Source organism: Pholis gunnellus, assembly GCF_910591455.1.
Source record: "Pholis gunnellus genome assembly, chromosome: 12".
Lineage (NCBI taxonomy): Eukaryota > Metazoa > Chordata > Actinopteri > Perciformes > Pholidae > Pholis > Pholis gunnellus.
The window spans coordinates 3,283,583-3,302,243 of record NC_136539.1 but is presented as its reverse complement, the minus strand read 5'-3'; the positions used below and the strand labels follow the sequence as shown (position 1 = coordinate 3,302,243).

The 18,661-nt window shown below is 41.0% G+C and overlaps 2 protein-coding genes across 4 annotated transcripts in view; both read left to right on the top strand.

Annotated features, from left to right (window-relative positions):
• The window catches only part of LOC306704261 (collagen alpha-3(VI) chain-like), a 146,869-nt gene that overhangs the window by 15,016 nt on the left and 113,192 nt on the right, over positions 1–18,661 (top strand). For all 3 annotated transcript variants that reach the window (XM_079170525.1, XM_079170524.1, XM_079170523.1), the window contains 2 exons: positions 442–1,068; positions 1,162–1,752. In XM_079170525.1, coding sequence (XP_079026651.1) covers positions 442–1,068; positions 1,162–1,752 — 1,218 coding nt within the window. The remainder of the gene's footprint in view (positions 1–441; positions 1,069–1,161; positions 1,753–18,661) is intronic.
• LOC306703989 (collagen alpha-3(VI) chain-like) lies at positions 9,963–18,513 on the top strand (the record flags this gene model as incomplete). Its single annotated transcript, XM_079170199.1, has 10 exons — positions 9,963–10,587; positions 11,668–12,267; positions 12,528–13,121; positions 13,354–13,953; positions 14,214–14,807; positions 15,040–15,639; positions 15,900–16,493; positions 16,726–17,325; positions 17,586–18,172; positions 18,412–18,513. The coding sequence occupies 10 exons, from the start codon at positions 9,963–9,965 to the stop codon at positions 18,511–18,513; spliced, it is 5,496 nt and encodes a 1,831-aa protein (XP_079026325.1).

Sequence of the window (18,661 nt, the reverse complement as noted above, 5' to 3'; positions counted from 1 at the left end):
AAAAGCCTGGCAGCAGCATTCTGTATCAATTACAGTCTTTGAATGTTTCGCCTGCTGAATAAATTGCATTACATTAGTCAAGTCTTGAAGCGATAAAAGCATGAATGACACTCTAGGTCTGAAGATGAAAGGAGTGATTGATTTTTGGTTAGTTATCTCAGCAAAGCAGGACAGCACAACTTTGGTCACATGAGTGTCAAAAGCCAGTTCTAAATGAAAAATAACCTCTTCCCCAACTTTTAGCCTGCAGTAGCAGCTACTTGTCTGCAAGTAATCAAAACAAAGAATCAACTTCATATACAGATAACAATTTCCATGGACATCATTTGACCTTTTAATGTGTGTCTACTAAAGTGAGTCTTTCAGAGCCTGAAAGCATATGTATGTGGTATGACACAATATCATTTGTAAAATTGGTTTTCTTTTTGTGCTTTTCCCTAGTGGTGGAGATAACTACAGTGCAGACTCAAAAAGTGGTCCGAGACATTGTCTTCCTTGTGGATGGCTCAAACTACATCGGCAGCAGTAACTTGCCCTATGTGCGAGACTTCATTATCAACGTGGTCAACCAGCTGGATGTACGTCCTGAAAGGGTTCAGATTGGTCTCCTGCAGTTTGCTGATCGTCCAAAAACTGAATTTTACCTAAACAGCTACAGCAACAGGCAAGATGTTGTGAATCAAATCTCTCAACTCAGGCTGACTGGAGGCTCAGTTTTGAATACAGGAGCTGCATTGGACTATGCCATGGTCAACATGTTCAATGGATCAACTGGCTCACGCAGGAGGCAGGGAGTTCAGCAAGTGTTAGTTCTGATTACAGGTGGTCCAGCCCAGGACCAAGTTAAAGAGGTAGCCGATAAATTGGCTCTGTCTGGAGTTTTGACTTTCACCGTCACTTCTGGACAAGCAGATGAAGCCTTAATGAAAACAGTTGCCTTTGTTCCAGATTTGGCTTACCATGATTCACGCTTCTCTAATTTCCCAGCTATGGCAGAACTAATCATGCCAAAGTTGATAACAGTAGTTGGCGATACAGATACAGTGACATCATTCACAGAGGAAACTGGTGAGTTTTGCATCTTTCTGTTTCTATCAATGAAATAAATGTGATGTAAATAATGGTATCCCTAAAACTAAAATTGTTGTTGTTTTCCTTCAGTTGTTGCTGGAGGTGAAAGGGATGTTGCCTTTCTCATTGATGGCACAGAAAATGTTCGAGCAGATTTTGCCTACATCCGGGATTTTATCATTAAAGTCATTGAACCACTTGACATTGGGACTGACAGGGTGCGAGTTGCAGTGGTTCAACACAGCGAGAGGCCAACTCCAACTTTCTACCTTAACACTTATCAAACCAAAGATGAGGTAATAAGAGCTGTCAACGGTATGACACTGGCTGGTGGACGTAGCCTAAACACAGGAAGTGCTCTAAGATTCATGAAGGACACCATCTTGTCCGAAAGGCATGGTAGCCGGTCTGCGCAAAATGTCCCTCAGTTTCTAATCGTTTTGTCTGGAGGCAGGTCCAGGGATAACGTGAAGGATTCTGCCAGTGCGCTGAAAACAAAGGGAATCGTACCATTTGGTGTTGGTGTTAAGGATGCAGACCCAAAGCAGATTGAGGCCATTTCACACAACCCTTCCTTTGCCTTTACTGTGAGGGAATTCAGTGAGCTTAGCAGCATACCACAAAGGCTCAATAACTATGTGGCACTCCCAAGGGAAGAGCTGGAGCAAGTTCTACAACAAGGTAAGCTAAATCTCTTTTCTTATTGGTGTGTTAAACTTGCTATATGAAAAGAAAACACCTTTTTGTTTATCAGAATAACTGACTCTTATTTGTTGTGTCTTAGCACAAAGCAATGCTGCAAAAAGAGATATTGTGTTCCTACTGGATGGCTCTGATAACACAAGAAATGGATTCCCAGAGTTAAAACTATTTGTTCAGAGCATAGTTGAGAGCCTCTCTGTCAGTAAGAGCCAAGACAGAGTGTCTGTGGTTCAGTTTGCTGATAATCCTGAGATCAACTTTTCTCTGAATGCTCACAAGGAAAAGAATGACACTATAAATGCCATAGTTAATTTACGGCACAAGGGTGGGAGGCACCATAATATCGGGAGAGCTCTCCAGTTTGTAAGGCACAGTGTCTTCACTTCCTCAACGGGCAGTAGAAGACTAGAAGGTGTGCCCCAGATTTTAATTCTTATCAGCAGTAAACCATCCACCGATAATGTGAGAAGCCCAGCCTTTGCTCTTAAAGAGCATGGAATTGTGTCAGTTGGGATTGGAGTGGGAGAAGCCAATAAAAAGCAGTTGGAAATGATTGCCTACAAACCTGGTTTCACATACAAGGTCACTGATTTCTCCAAGTTGCCCTCAATCCAATCGCAACTTCTTGTTACACTGAACATAAACAAAGAAACAGGGGAAACCATGACTGGAATCTCTGATTTAGTAGGTAAGAATTCCACATTTATATACTTAAAATTGGAGTACAGTATTCACTTTTATCTTCTGAATAACATTCTTTCATGTCTCTATAAAATTCTTTCACTCAAGAATATTTAACATAAGGTTTTTAGTCTAATGATTAACGATAATAAAATGTTTTGGCCCATTTCTGTTGCACATACATTTATGATGACCCTTGCTCCAATACTGTTCTGTAACCCTTAAGCTTTTAAGAATCTATCCCTGTTTTATACCTCTTTCAAATCGTCCACATCAATGTTACTTTGGAGTCAACCAATTCTTTCATACATCTTTCTGATAAAATATGGTTCTTTAGCAGTTCTGCTTGAAATAACCATTTCAGAGAAGTGGCTTATCTTTCTTTCCATACCGAGTTTATTTCTACACGTCTATCTTGCTCATGCTGATAATATGCATGGGTGTAGAAAAGTCTTGAACACTTTTTCTGTCTATTCATGTATCACCTTGTTGCCACAGCAAGTAAAAAGAGGGACATAGTGTTTCTGCTTGATGGTTCGGATGACTCCAGAAATGGACTACCAGCTATACGTGAGTTCATCAGAAGAATGGCAGAAGAGCTCGACATTGCCGAAGATAAGGTTCGAGTGGCCGTAGTACAGTATAGTGATGACACCACAGTATACTTCAACCTAAAAACTCACAGATCCAAAAAGGCTATCATCTATGCTGTAAGAAATCTGCGCCATAAAGGAGGAAGACCTCGGAACACTGGAGCTGCACTCCAGTTTGTACGAGACCGTATTTTCATGGCTTCATCTGGGAGTAGACGCTTGGAGGGAGTCCCTCAGATTCTGTTTTTACTGACTGGTGGCATATCCAATGACGATGTTTCAGGGGCAGCATTAGACCTAAAACAAATTGGTATTCTGTCTTTCGCCATTGGAATGAAAAATGCTACACAGCAGGAGCTTGAAAAAATTGCTGTCTCCTCAAGATTTCTTTTCAACTTTCCTGTCTTTGGTGAACTTCTGTCCATTCAGACAGAGATAGCTGCATTTGTCCAGGCTAAAATACAAATTGAGCCTCCCACTGTTGTAGGTAAGAAGTACAGATTAGTATTTGAGAATCAAACTGACTCCCCGCTTATAGTTTCATAAATTTGGTCTTTCATAGTTTGAATTGCAATGAAACACCTTCTGAAGAATATCAGTCGAACAGTTTCATGTTTCTCAAACTGTCTCACTGGCTCACATCCTTTTCCTTCTTGTACCCTGGAGAGTCTTGTCTTGACAGCCTTGCATCAGCATATGCCCTTTCTTTCTGTTCCTAAGCTCTTCCTTGAGCCAATGATAATCGCATCATTGACCAAATATACAGAGTTGAAGAATATTGAAATATGTTTTTCAGCTATCTCCATCTTTTATTTTTGAAAGACGACTATGCTCCTTATCTTGCAATTATTTCTAAGTTTCTTAATAATGACTGTTTTCTGAAATGTTCTTGCATCTAACACCTTGGTTATCGCAGTAATTATTTCCAATTCCGATTACCAGCTCTTATGGCTTTACCACCCATCTATTGTGTAATGATTGCACCTAGCTTATGTACTATATCTGTGATTCTTAAAAAAGGTTTTTCTATTATTTTCTAGTTGAATTAGAGTCCCCTCAAAGAGATATCGTGTTTCTATTGGATGGGTCTGACGACACACGGAGTGGCTTCCAAGCAATGAAACATTTTGTCCAAAGAGTGGTAGAAAGCCTCAGTATTGGTGAGAACAAAGACCGTGTCTCTGTGATCCAGTATAGCAGAGATCAACAGACACATTTCAGTTTGAACACCTACAAAGAAAAACAAAATGTTCTAGCTGCTGTCCAGCAGTTGAACCATAAAGGAGGCAGACCCCTCAACACTGGGGCAGCTCTTGACTATGTGAGGAAAAATGCTTTCACTGAATACTCTGGGAGTCGGCATCAAGACGGTGTCCCTCAGATATTGATTCTGCTGAATGGGGGAAGATCTCAAGATGATGTTGCAAGTGCCATTGCGGCTCTAAAACAGGACAAAGTTGTTCCATTTTGTGTGGGAACAAGAAATGCAGACATACTTGAGCTTCAAATGATTGCACATAATCCTTCCTATGCTTTCTCTGTGCTTCGGTTTGATGATATTGAGAGCATCCATCAACAACTTGTGTCATTTGTAAAAAGGGTGCCTCGACAGCAGCCAAGACTAAAACCACACAATGTATTAGGTAAGACTATCTATCTATCTATCTATCTATCTATCTATCTATCTATCTATCTATCTATCTATCTATCTATCTATCTTTTCATTATGGATATATTTATGTGTAACTAACTAAGCATTATCCTTGTGTCTGAAAGTTTCTGCAGATCAAACTGAATCCATTCAACACGATATTGTATTTTTACTGGATTCCTCGGACGAAATGCAATTTTCTTTTGAGGCAATCCTTGGCTTTGTTGGGAGAATGGTGGACAAATTCAATGTGGATGAGAACAAAGATCGTGTTTCAGTGGTGCAGTACAGCACACAACCCTCTGTTGAATTTTTTCTGAACACGTATAAAACACAGCAGAAGGTTGCTGACAATGTGCGAATTCTGAGGCATAAAGGAGGCAGAACCCTCAATACTGGTGCAGCCCTTCAGTACGTCAAGGATAATGTTTTCACTGCCTCTTCTGGAAGTAGGCACCACCAGGGCGTCCCTCAGATTTTGGTTCTCTTAACTGGCGGACGGTCAAATGATGATGTCAGACATGCCGTGGAAAACTTGAGAGGAATTGGTGTGATGTTTTACGTGGTGGGAACAAAGAATGCCGATATCCTTGAGATTCAGTCTATCTCACAGGAAGCCAGTCATGCTTTCTTTGCAGCAGAATCCAGTGATCTGTCCGACATTGAACAACATGTATTTTCTGTCATTAAGAAGGGTGTAACCACTTCTATCAAACCAGTAATAAATGGTAAGACTGATGACTGTAATGAATTCATGTTATACGCCATGTGCACAACATAGAGCTCAAGGCATTCATTCTAACTGACGGTGAATGATGGACGGTAACAGACTAGTGTCCTTTTGCTCACAATAACTATTGTAGGCTTTCCTTTATGCTGTTTTGACAGTTACATCTGATTATGTTAAGCAAAGAGCTCTGCTGCTCTGTTAGGGCTGGGCAATAATTCAATCTGATAATATATTGTCTATTACTTCCTAACTCCAATTTCTCTGAAAATCTGAGTTAAATCGAGCTATTGTTGTAATCTGATCACTCACTTGAAGTATAGCTGGAAATATTTATGTATTTTTTTCCATAATTTTACTTGAAACTCTCTTATTTTTCAGTAAAGTTCTTAATTAATAAGAACATACTCAGTACTTTTCATTTCTCAAGTATTTAATTCACATAATAGACTTTACCATGCGGTATTTCATATAGATTATTTATTCATTGAATTACCTGAAAACATGCTATATGGTGATATGAAATTACCTTTATTGTTATAGAAGATTTTGGCCATATCACTAAACCCTATCCAGTGGTGAGGATTACATCAACAAAAAAGTTCCTCTAGGGTTGCTAACATTTGAAGGAATAAAACACTTTTCATCACAAATTTCATCAACAAACAATTTGCTTAAATGCCTGTGTGATTGCAGATCCTAACAGAAGAGACGTGGTTTTTGTGCTTGATGGTTCTGATGATTCTCAGCGAAGATTCCCAGATATTAAGGATTTTGTGCAGAAGATAGTGGCGGAGCTTAACATTGATGCAAACAAAGATCGCGTGGCTGTGGTCCAATACAGCAACACGGCAGAGATTGATTTTAACTTGGGACGTTACACAACAGAGGATGATGTTCTCGATGCAGTAAGAAGCCTCAGTCACAAAGGGGGGAATCCTCACAACATTGGGGCAGCTCTCCAGTATGTGAGGGACCATGTATTTACTTCTGACTCAGGAAGTAGACTCCTTGAAGGAGTTCCACAGATACTCATACTACTGAGTAGTGGAAGATCTGGAGATGACATAAGAACCCCTGTCAGGATGCTGAAAGAGACTGGTGTCATTTCAATTGCCATTGGAACACCTGATGCTGACACTCTAGAGCTGCAAACAATATCTCATGAACCCAATTATGTGGTTTCTGTTACTGATTATGAGGAGCTTCCCACTGCTAAGAAGGATGTCTTATCATTGTTAAGAGATGCTTCCCATCACATAGAGCAAACTGCTCCCTCAAAGGGTTTTGGTAAGATATAATGTTTTAACCTTTTAGCTTAAGCATTTTCTTCAGTTAAGAGAAGAGGGGAATGGGCTAAAATGGAATGAGGTGAATTCCATGACCATGGTCATGGGGGAATGTCACTCTAGTTGCTTACCTGTTACCTGCAAAAAATCACATGGACTTTTTTTCTACATCTTTGTCTTTGTTGCAGATACTGAGAAACATGATGTAGTATTTCTTATCGATGGATCATATGACTCCCGAAATGGCTTTGAAGAGATACGAGGCTTTGTTAAACAAATGGTAGAAAGTTTAAACATAGATGAGAACAGAGACCAAGTGGCTGTTGTTCAATACAACCGTGACTCCACAGTCAATTTCTACCTGAATTCCTATTCATCCAAGAACGATTTGCTCAATTCCATTGGAACAATAAGGCATAAGTCGGGGAGAACCCTCAACATTGGCAAAGCACTTGAGTTTGTCAGAGACAATGTCTTTGCTGCTTCAGTTGGAGGTAGAAATGCAGACGCAGTCCCTCAATATCTGTATGTATTTAGTGGTGGGAGATCCGGGGATGATGTCAGAGGACCAGCACAGTCTCTCAAAGAAAATGGGATAAAGACTTTTACTATTGGAACACAGAATGCTGATACTTTGGAAATGCAAACCATCTCTTTCACACCTGCACATTATTTTCATGTCACAAACTTTAACAATCTGCAAAGCATCCATCCATCTGTGGAGGCCACATTGAGGGGTACTGAAGACACAACTGCATTTCCAACTGTAATTGGTAAGACATGAAAAGAAAAGTTGCATTTTATACATGTTTTCTACATGGACTTAGAAGTTGTATGATTGTATACCAGGTGTGTAAATCAGATGTTTCTGTCTACAGCAAAGATGTTGGTTTTGTAAACTGTTTGTTTGTATTAATTTCAGACACTATTGGAAAAATAACACTCCAGAGTGCTGATGTTGTTTTTCTAATTGATGGATCTGATGACATGCGGGCAAGTGAAAGACGCATTTTGGATTTTGTCATAGAGCTTGTCAAGCAAATGGAAATTGGGCCAAGCAAAGTACAAGTTGCATTGATTCAGTACAGCACAGAGCCCACTACTGATTTTCTCTTGAAAACGCACTCACTGAAAGACGATGTCTTGAGTCATTTAAGCAATGTAAAACTGAAAGGAGGGTTCAACGTGAACACAGGTGTTGCCCTTGATTATGTGAAGAACAATGTGTTCACTGCTTCATCTGGAAGCAGAGCTCAGCAGGGAGTCCCACAGATACTCATTCTCTTGAGTGGAAGGAAATCAGAAGATGATGTTTTAGGTCCTGTGGACAAACTGAGAAATGTTGGAATTGTCCTTTTCAGTGTTGGAATGAATGAAGCAGAAAGGCTGGAGATGAAACAATTAGCCCACAGTCCTAAAGCAGAGTATTTTATCAAGGAGACTTCTGACTTTCCTTTTGTGAGCGAACGACTGCTCTCAGACATTGCATCTTACAAAGGCACTGTCAGCACTGGTGTAGGTGAGTGAAAATCTTACTTACTTATCAGTTACATCAACAGTAATCAGATTTCATATGAATTGTTAACCAACACAAATTTGCTTGATTGTGAACATTTCCAGGTTCAAGCTCCAGTATGGATAGAGATATTGTCTTTGTAATTGATGGATCTGATCATGTCAGGAGCAGATTCCCTGCTATACGGAAATTTGTTGCAAAAATTGTTAACAGCTTTGACCTGAACCAAGGGAAAGATAGAATCGCTGTTGTACAGTACAGCAACAATGCTGAACTCAATTTCAATCTAAACACTTACAATACAAAAGTTGATGTTCTTAAGCACATCACAAGCTTAAAACCAAAAGGTGGAACAACTCGGTATATTGGAGCAGCACTGCAATTTGTGAGGGATAATGTCTTTGATTCAAATGCTGGTGGTCGACAACAGGAAGATGCCAAGCAGATACTTGTCATATTGGCTGGTGGAAGATCTAGAGATTCGCCACGTGGCCCAGCAAGTATGCTTAAGGCTGCAGGGGTTGACACATTTGCAATTGGATCTAATCTAGCTGAGATGCAAGTCATGTCCTCTGACCCAAATTATGCTTACTCAGTCCCTGACTTTGTAAATCTTGCTCATATTCAACAAATTTTGATTAATCATCTTTCTCAAATGGGGGTTGAGGAGGAAATTAAAGCAGGTAAGAATTTAGATAAGTATTTAAATTAGTCACCTTTAGGTGTTAGCATATAATGATTGTAATTAACATCATACACATTATGTGTATTTACTTTGTGCATGATTCAGTACATACACAAGTGCACAGCTTTTTCTAATACGTGTTCAATTCGCCATTCTTACTATGATCTCAGTGCACTGGTCCACACTAACAGAAGGGCCAGAAGCATCAATATCCATACAGAGACCAATGCTGTCAAACAATTTTCTGAAAATTGAGCATTTTGTTCTACTATCCTTTGTCAAACGTAATTAAACACACAGCTGTTTTCGTAATGGAAAACTGTAAAAAAAAACTTTAATGTGTGAATAATCTGAACTAATTAGGTGATCACATCTGTATGCACTACAAGCTTTTCTGTATGCTCTATTTTTTCATAGATATTAAGAGTGTGGATACAACTTTTTCTTGACTCTAATATCTATGTCTATATCTCAGAGAAAACATTTCTGCTTACCATCATCATGTGACTCAATAGCGCAGTATCACGTGACATATCTTCAGTAAAAACCAGTCAACTTTTGGTTTCACATGGGACATGTAAATAAATCCTGATTAAAAGATTGTTTGTTTGACCAATTAACCTTCCCTACTGCCCTTGCTTAAAAGACTTATTTCACTAAACCAAAGTCAGTTGCTATGAGCATCTAATAGGAATGCCGAAGGGTTGACATTGAAAGTAATTAAAAGCCTAGTGCATCTCATACAGTAACTAAAAGGTGCCGTGTGCATCTGTAATAAAGACACTGCCACTGCCCGAGTGTAGGTATTTGATGCACTGCAAGTAAGACCAGGCTATTTATTTCTAAAATAAAATTATGAACATAAAAAAAGGAACAGTTACTCTTCATTCTTTATCATGGAAAGACTTAATTGAACTGTATCAAAGTGTATTTCACTAAGTGACAAAATAGTTGTGGCAGCATTAATATAGTAAATGTTACAAAACTGGATGTTAGCATTCATCATCTGACTTTTGCACGGAAGATATATGACACATTGATCTAAACATGTCTCAAATTATATTTTCCCCAGTGAAGAGAAAACCAAAAGGAAGGGATGTTGTGTTCTTGTTGGATGGATCTGATGGTACTAGAACTGGATTCCCAGCTATGCAAGACTTTGTCCAAAGAGTAGTAGAGAGACTCAGTGTGGATGATAACAAAGACCGTGTCTCAGTGGTTCAGTACAGCAGAGATCCAGCTGTCCAGTTCTATTTGAACACATATGCGACAAAAGTCGAGATCCTTGACACTGTCAGAGGTTTGAGGCACAAAGGCGGAAGACCCCTCAACACTGGAGCAGCTCTCCAGTACTTGAGGAATAATGTCTTCACGGCCTCTGCTGGAAGCAGGCGCCTGGAAGGAGTTCCACAGGTCCTGATATTGCTAAGTGGTGGACGGTCCTCTGATAGTGTTGATGCACCAGCCTCTGCTCTCAAACAGCTGGGTGTCTTGACCTTTGCAATTGGAACTAAGGGGTCTGATAGCAGAGAACTGCAGAAGATATCCCACGATGACAATTCTGCTCTCTCTGTGTCTGATTTCACTGACCTTCAACGCATCCAAAAGCAACTTCAGTCCTCCTTGGAGGCTTTGGTTATTGACGTCACCCCAGAATCAACAAATGTACTCGGTATGTTAAAAAGCACGGCCTCTTGCTTTCCTGAAAGGCAACTTGACTTGTTTCACCAACAGTGTGGAAAATATATGAAGTTAAAAACCTGTTCATATCAATGTTTGTATTCAAAAAGAGGTTGTGGTGTAGTTCCCTAATGTTTAGATTTAAAGTAGGTAGGTGTTTTCAAATGAATAGTTCACCACTTAATGATTAGAAAAGGAACGTAATATTGGCAAAAATGAATTATTTTCTGTCTTCTTCTCTTTTTTCAGTTGACACTGGAAAAAACGATATTGTATTCCTTCTGGATGGTTCTGATAGCACAAGAAATGGCTTCCCTGCTATGCGTGATTTTATTGAGAAAGTAATTATGAAACTAAATGTTGGAGAAAACAAAGACCGTGTGTCTGTCGTCCAGTACAGCAGAGATGCAGAGGTCCATTTCTATTTGAATACATACACCACAAAAGAAGATATTGTGGATTCAGTAAGAGGGTTGAGACACAGAGGAGGCAGACCCCTCAACACCGGGGCCGCCCTCCAATATGTCAGGGACAACGTCTTTACAAACCCCGCCGGGAGTAGGAGCCTGCAAGGTGTTCCACAGATCATGATTCTACTAAATGGTGGAAGGTCTTTTGACATTATAGATACTCCCGCCTCTGTTCTCAGACAACAGGGCATCATTGTCATTGGCATTGGAACAAGGAACTCTGACAGTGGAGAGATGAGGAAAATATCACATGACATGAATTATACTCTATCAGTGTCTGATTTCACTGACCTCCCCAGAGTCCAAGATAAGCTCTCCACTCTAATGAGTACGGTACTAGTGAGAGCCACGGCCATTACACCAACAGTAACAGGTAAGAGAGTGATTGTTTTTTACATTTAAACATCATGGTACGATGCAAATTGATCAAAGATCAAGTGTTTTTAAGTGCAGATGAGCAAGTGCCAATTTGAAAAAACAGTTATGCCGGAACAATAGAGTGAATTTATAAACCTTGAGGTTACCTTTCAACATCTGACTTTTGCATGGGAAACTTTTGACGCACACCAACCTAAATATGTCGAAAATTATATGTGCTCTAGTGCCGACAGAGCGTAAAGGAAGAGATGTTGTGTTCTTGTTGGATGGATCTGATGGAACTAGAACTGGATTCCCAGCTCTACGAGACTTTTTGGAAAGAGTAGTAGAAAAACTCAGTGTGGATGATAACAAAGACCGTGTCTCAGTGGTTCAGTACAGTAGAGATCCAGCTGTCCAGTTCTATTTAAACACATACGTGACAAAAGCTGAGATCCTTGACATTGTCAGAGGTTTGAAGCACAAAGGCGGAAGACCCCTCAACACTGGAGCAGCTCTCCAGTACGTGAGGGATAATGTCTTGTCAGTCTCTGCTGGAAGCAGGCGCCTGGAAGGAGTTCCTCAGGTCCTGATATTGCTAAGTGGTGGAAGGTCTTCTGATAGTGTTGATGCACCAGCCTCTGCTCTCAAACAGCTGGGTGTCTTGATCTTTGCAATTGGAACCAAGAGGTCCGATAGCAGAGAACTGCAGAAGATATCCCACGATGCCAATTCTGTTCTCTCTGTGTCTGATTTTACTGACCTTCAACGTATCCAACAGCAACTTCAGTCCTCCTTGGAGGCTTTGGTTATTGACGTCACCCCAGAATCACCAACTGTACTTGGTATGTTAACAAGGACAGCCTCTTGCTGGCCTGAAAGGCTACCTGACTTGTTTCACTTACACTCAGTGAATCAAATTAAGTGAAATTCCTGATAAGCTACACTTTTCTATTTGAAATGAGGTGGTGGTGTGCTTCCATACTATTTTTAAATAAAGTAGGCAGTATTAAGTGCTTTTTTAAAAAGAATCCACAACTTTAAGACAAGTTCACGAGCATACTTTGAAAAAAGTGTTTTATTTTTTGTCTTCCTGTCTTCTCAGTTTACACAGCCAAAAACGATATTGTATTCCTTCTGGATGGTTCTGATAGCACAAGGAAAGGCTTCCCTGCTATGCGTGATTTTATCGAGAAAGTAATTATGAAACTAAATGTGGGAGAAAACAAAGACCGTGTGTCTGTCGTCCAGTACAGCAGAGATGCAGAGGTCCATTTCTATCTGAATACATACACCAAAAAAGAGGATATTGTTGATTTGGTCAGAGGGTTGAGACACAGAGGAGGCAAACCCCTCAACACTGGGGCCGCCCTCAAATATGTCAGCGACACTGTCTTTACAAACCCTGCTGGGAGTAGGCGCCAGCAAGGTGTACCACAGATATTGATCCTGCTAAATGCTGGAAGATCTTTTGACAATGTAGATACCCCCGCCTCTGTTCTCAGACAACAGGGCATCAATGTCATTGGAATTGGAATAAGAAGCTCTGACAGTGAAGAGCTGCAGAAAATATCATATGAACCTAATTACACTCTATCAGTGTCTGATTTCACTGACCTCCCCAGTGTCCAGGAAAAGCTCTCCTCTCTAATCAGCACAGGGCTAGTGAGGGCCACGCCCATTACACCAACAGTAACTGGTAAGCGAGGGACTGAGTTTTACATTTCAAATTCATGGTAGAATGCAAACTGAACTATTATCAAGTGAATTACTCTAAGTTCAGGTCAGCTAGTGGCAATGTTGCAAAACAGTTGTGCCAGCATTAAAAGAGGACATTTCTAAACCTTGAGGTTACCTTTCAACATCTTACTTTAGCACAAGAAATATTTGACACACCAACCTAAATATGTCTCAAATTCTATCTCCTCTAGTGGAGACACAACCAACAGGACGAGATGTTGTGTTCTTGTTGGATGGATCTGATGGAACTAGAACTGGATTCCCAGCTCTACGAGACTTTTTGGAAAGAGTAGTAGAAAAACTCAGTGTGGATGATAACAAAGACCGTGTCTCAGTGGTTCAGTACAGTAGAGATCCAGCTGTCCAGTTCTATTTAAACACATACGGGACAAAAGCTGAGATCCTTGACATTGTCAGAGGTTTGAAGCACAAAGGCGGAAGACCCCTCAACACTGGAGCAGCTCTCCAGTACGTGAGGGATAATGTCTTGTCAGTCTCTGCTGGAAGCAGGCGCCTGGAAGGAGTTCCTCAGGTCCTGATATTGCTAAGTGGTGGAAGGTCTTCTGATAGTGTTGATGCACCAGCCTCTGCTCTCAAACAGCTGGGTGTCTTGATCTTTGCAATTGGAACCAAGAGGTCCGATAGCAGAGAACTGCAGAAGATATCCCACGATGCCAATTCTGTTCTCTCTGTGTCTGATTTTACTGACCTTCAACGTATCCAACAGCAACTTCAGTCCTCCTTGGAGGCTTTGGTTATTGACGTCACCCCAGAATCACCAACTGTACTTGGTATGTTAACAAGGACAGCCTCTTGCTGGCCTGAAAGGCTACCTGACTTGTTTCACTTACACTCAGTGAATCAAATTAAGTGAAATTCCTGATAAGCTACACTTTTCTATTTGAAATGAGGTGGTGGTGTGCTTCCATACTATTTTTAAATAAAGTAGGCAGTATTAAGTGCTTTTTTAAAAAGAATCCACAACTTTAAGACAAGTTCACGAGCATACTTTGAAAAAAGTGTTTTATTTTTTGTCTTCCTGTCTTCTCAGTTTACACGGCCAAAAACGATATTGTATTCCTTCTGGATGGTTCTGATAGCACAAGGAAAGGCTTCCCTGCTATGCGTGATTTTATCGAGAAAGTAATTATGAAACTAAATGTGGGAGAAAACAAAGACCGTGTGTCTGTCGTCCAGTACAGCAGAGATGCAGAGGTCCATTTCTATCTGAATACATACACCAAAAAAGAGGATATTGTTGATTTGGTCAGAGGGTTGAGACACAGAGGAGGCAAACCCCTCAACACCGGGGCCGCCCTCAAATATGTCAGCGACACTGTCTTTACAAACCCTGCTGGGAGTAGGCGCCAGCAAGGTGTACCACAGATATTGATCCTGCTAAATGCTGGAAGATCTTTTGACAATGTAGATACCCCCGCCTCTGTTCTCAGACAACAGGGCATCAATGTCATTGGAATTGGAATAAGAAGCTCTGACAGTGAAGAGCTGCAGAAAATATCATATGACCCTAATTACACTCTATCAGTGTCTGATTTCACTGACCTCCCCAGTGTCCAGGAAAAGCTCTCCTCTCTAATCAGCACAGGGCTAGTGAGGGCCACGCCCATTACACCAACAGTAACTGGTAAGAGAGGGACTGAGTTTTACATTTCAAATTCATGGTAGAATGCAAACTGAACTATTATCAAGTGAATTACTCTAAGTTCAGGTCAGCTAGTGGCAATGTTGCAAAACAGTTGTGCCAGCATTAAAAGAGGACATTTCTAAACCTTGAGGTTACCTTTCAACATCTTACTTTAGCACAAGAAATATTTGACACACCAACCTAAATATGTCTCAAATTCTATCTCCTCTAGTGGAGACACAACCAACAGGACGAGATGTTGTGTTCTTGTTGGATGGATCTGATGGAACTAGAACTGGATTCCCAGCTCTACGAGACTTTTTGGAAAGAGTAGTAGAAAAACTCAGTGTGGATGATAACAAAGACCGTGTCTCAGTGGTTCAGTACAGTAGAGATCCAGCTGTCCAGTTCTATTTAAACACATACGGGACAAAAGCTGAGATCCTTGACATTGTCAGAGGTTTGAAGCACAAAGGCGGAAGACCCCTCAACACTGGAGCAGCTCTCCAGTACGTGAGGGATAATGTCTTGTCAGTCTCTGCTGGAAGCAGGCGCCTGGAAGGAGTTCCTCAGGTCCTGATATTGCTAAGTGGTGGAAGGTCTTCTGATAGTGTTGATGCACCAGCTTCTGCTCTCAAACAGCTGGGTGTCTTGATCTTTGCAATTGGAACCAAGAGGTCCGATAGCAGAGAACTGCAGAAGATATCCCACGATGCCAATTCTGCTCTCTCTGTGTCTGATTTTACTGACCTTCAACGTATCCAACAGCAACTTCAGTCCTCCTTGGAGGCTTTGGTTATTGACGTCACCCCAGAATCACCAACTGTACTTGGTATGTTAACAAGGACAGCCTCTTGCTGGCCTGAAAGGCTACCTGACTTGTTTCACTTACACTCAGTGAATCAAATTAAGTGAAATTCCTGATAAGCCACACTTTTCTATTTGAAATGAGGTGGTGGTGTGCTTCCATACTATTTTTAAATAAAGTAGGCAGTATTAAGTGCTTTTTTAAAAAGAATCCACAACTTTAAGACAAGTTCACGAGCATACTTTGAAAAAAGTGTTTTATTTTTTGTCTTCCTGTCTTCTCAGTTTACACGGCCAAAAACGATATTGTATTCCTTCTGGATGGTTCTGATAGCACAAGGAAAGGCTTCCCTGCTATGCGTGATTTTATCGAGAAAGTAATTATGAAACTAAATGTGGGAGAAAACAAAGACCGTGTGTCTGTCGTCCAGTACAGCAGAGATGCAGAGGTCCATTTCTATCTGAATACATACACCAAAAAAGAGGATATTGTTGATTTGGTCAGAGGGTTGAGACACAGAGGAGGCAAACCCCTCAACACCGGGGCGGCTCTCAAATATGTCAGCGACACTGTCTTTACAAACCCTGCTGGGAGTAGGCGCCAGCAAGGTGTACCACAGATATTGATCCTGCTAAATGCTGGAAGATCTTTTGACAATGTAGATACCCCCGCCTCTGTTCTCAGACAACAGGGCATCAATGTCATTGGAATTGGAATAAGAAGCTCTGACAGTGAAGAGCTGCAGAAAATATCATATGACCCTAATTACACTCTATCAGTGTCTGATTTCACTGACCTCCCCAGTGTCCAGGAAAAGCTCTCCTCTCTAATCAGCACAGGGCTAGTGAGGGCCACGCCCATTACACCAACAGTAACTGGTAAGAGAGGGACTGAGTTTTACATTTCAAATTCATGGTAGAATGCAAACTGAACTATTATCAAGTGAATTACTCTAAGTTCAGGTCAGCTAGTGGCAATGTTGCAAAACAGTTGTGCCAGCATTAAAAGAGGACATTTCTAAACCTTGAGGTTACCTTTCAACATCTTACTTTAGCACAAGAAATATTTGACACACCAACCTAAATATGTCTCAAATTCTATCTCCTCTAGTGGAGACACAACCAACAGGACGAGATGTTGTGTTCTTGTTGGATGGATCTGATGGAACTAGAACTGGATTCCCAGCTCTACGAGACTTTTTGGAAAGAGTAGTAGAAAAACTCAGTGTGGATGATAACAAAGACCGTGTCTCAGTGGTTCAGTACAGTAGAGATCCAGCTGTCCAGTTCTATTTAAACACATACGGGACAAAAGCTGAGATCCTTGACATTGTCAGAGGTTTGAAGCACAAAGGCGGAAGACCCCTCAACACTGGAGCAGCTCTCCAGTACGTGAGGGATAATGTCTTGTCAGTCTCTGCTGGAAGCAGGCGCCTGGAAGGAGTTCCTCAGGTCCTGATATTGCTAAGTGGTGGAAGGTCTTCTGATAGTGTTGATGCACCAGCCTCTGCTCTCAAACAGCTGGGTGTCTTGATCTTTGCAATTGGAACCAAGAGGTCCGATAGCAGAGAACTGCAGAAGATATCCCACGATGCCAATTCTGTTCTCTCTGTGTCTGATTTTACTGACCTTCAACGTATCCAACAGCAACTTCAGTCCTCCTTGGAGGCTTTGGTTATTGACGTCACCCCAGAATCACCAACTGTACTTGGTATGTTAACAAGGACAGCCTCTTGCTGGCCTGAAAGGCTACCTGACTTGTTTCACTTACACTCAGTGAATCAAATTAAGTGAAATTCCTGTTAAGCTACACTTTTCTATTTGAAATGAGGTGGTGGTGTGCTTCCATACTATTTTTAAATAAAGTAGGCAGTATTAAGTGCTTTTTTAAAAAGAATCCACAACTTTAAGACAAGTTCACGAGCATACTTTGAAAAAAGTGTTTTATTTTTTGTCTTCCTGTCTTCTCAGTTTACACGGCCAAAAACGATATTGTATTCCTTCTGGATGGTTCTGATAGCACAAGGAAAGGCTTCCCTGCTATGCGTGATTTTATCGAGAAAGTAATTATGAAACTAAATGTGGGAGAAAACAAAGACCGTGTGTCTGTCGTCCAGTACAGCAGAGATGCAGAGGTCCATTTCTATCTGAATACATACACCAAAAAAGAGGATATTGTTGATTTGGTCAGAGGGTTGAGACACAGAGGAGGCAAACCCCTCAACACTGGGGCCGCCCTCAAATATGTCAGCGACACTGTCTTTACAAACCCTGCTGGGAGTAGGCGCCAGCAAGGTGTACCACAGATATTGATCCTGCTAAATGCTGGAAGATCTTTTGACAATGTAGATACCCCCGCCTCTGTTCTCAGACAACAGGGCATCAATGTCATTGGAATTGGAATAAGAAGCTCTGACAGTGAAGAGCTGCAGAAAATATCATATGACCCTAATTACACTCTATCAGTGTCTGATTTCACTGACCTCCCCAGTGTCCAGGAAAAGCTCTCCTCTCTAATCAGCACAGGGCTAGTGAGGGCCACGCCCATTACACCAACAGTAACTGGTAAGAGAGGGACTGAGTTTTACATTTCAAATTCATGGTAGAATGCAAACTGAACTATTATCAAGTGAATTACTCTAAGTTCAGGTCAGCTAGTGGCAATGTTGCAAAACAGTTGTGCCAGCATTAAAAGAGGACATTTCTAAACCTTGAGGTTACCTTTCAACATCTTACTTTAGCACAAGAAATATTTGACACACCAACCTAAATATGTCTCAACTTCTATCTCCTCTAGTGGAGACACAACCAACAGGACGAGATGTTGTGTTCTTGTTGGATGGATCTGATGGAACTAGAACTGGATTCCCAGCTCTACGAGACTTTTTGGAAAGAGTAGTAGAAAAACTCAGTGTGGATGATAACAAAGACCGTGTCTCAGTGGTTCAGTACAGTAGAGATCCAGCTGTCCAGTTCTATTTAAACACATACGGGACAAAAGCTGAGATCCTTGACATTGTCAGAGGTTTGAAGCACAAAGGCGGAAG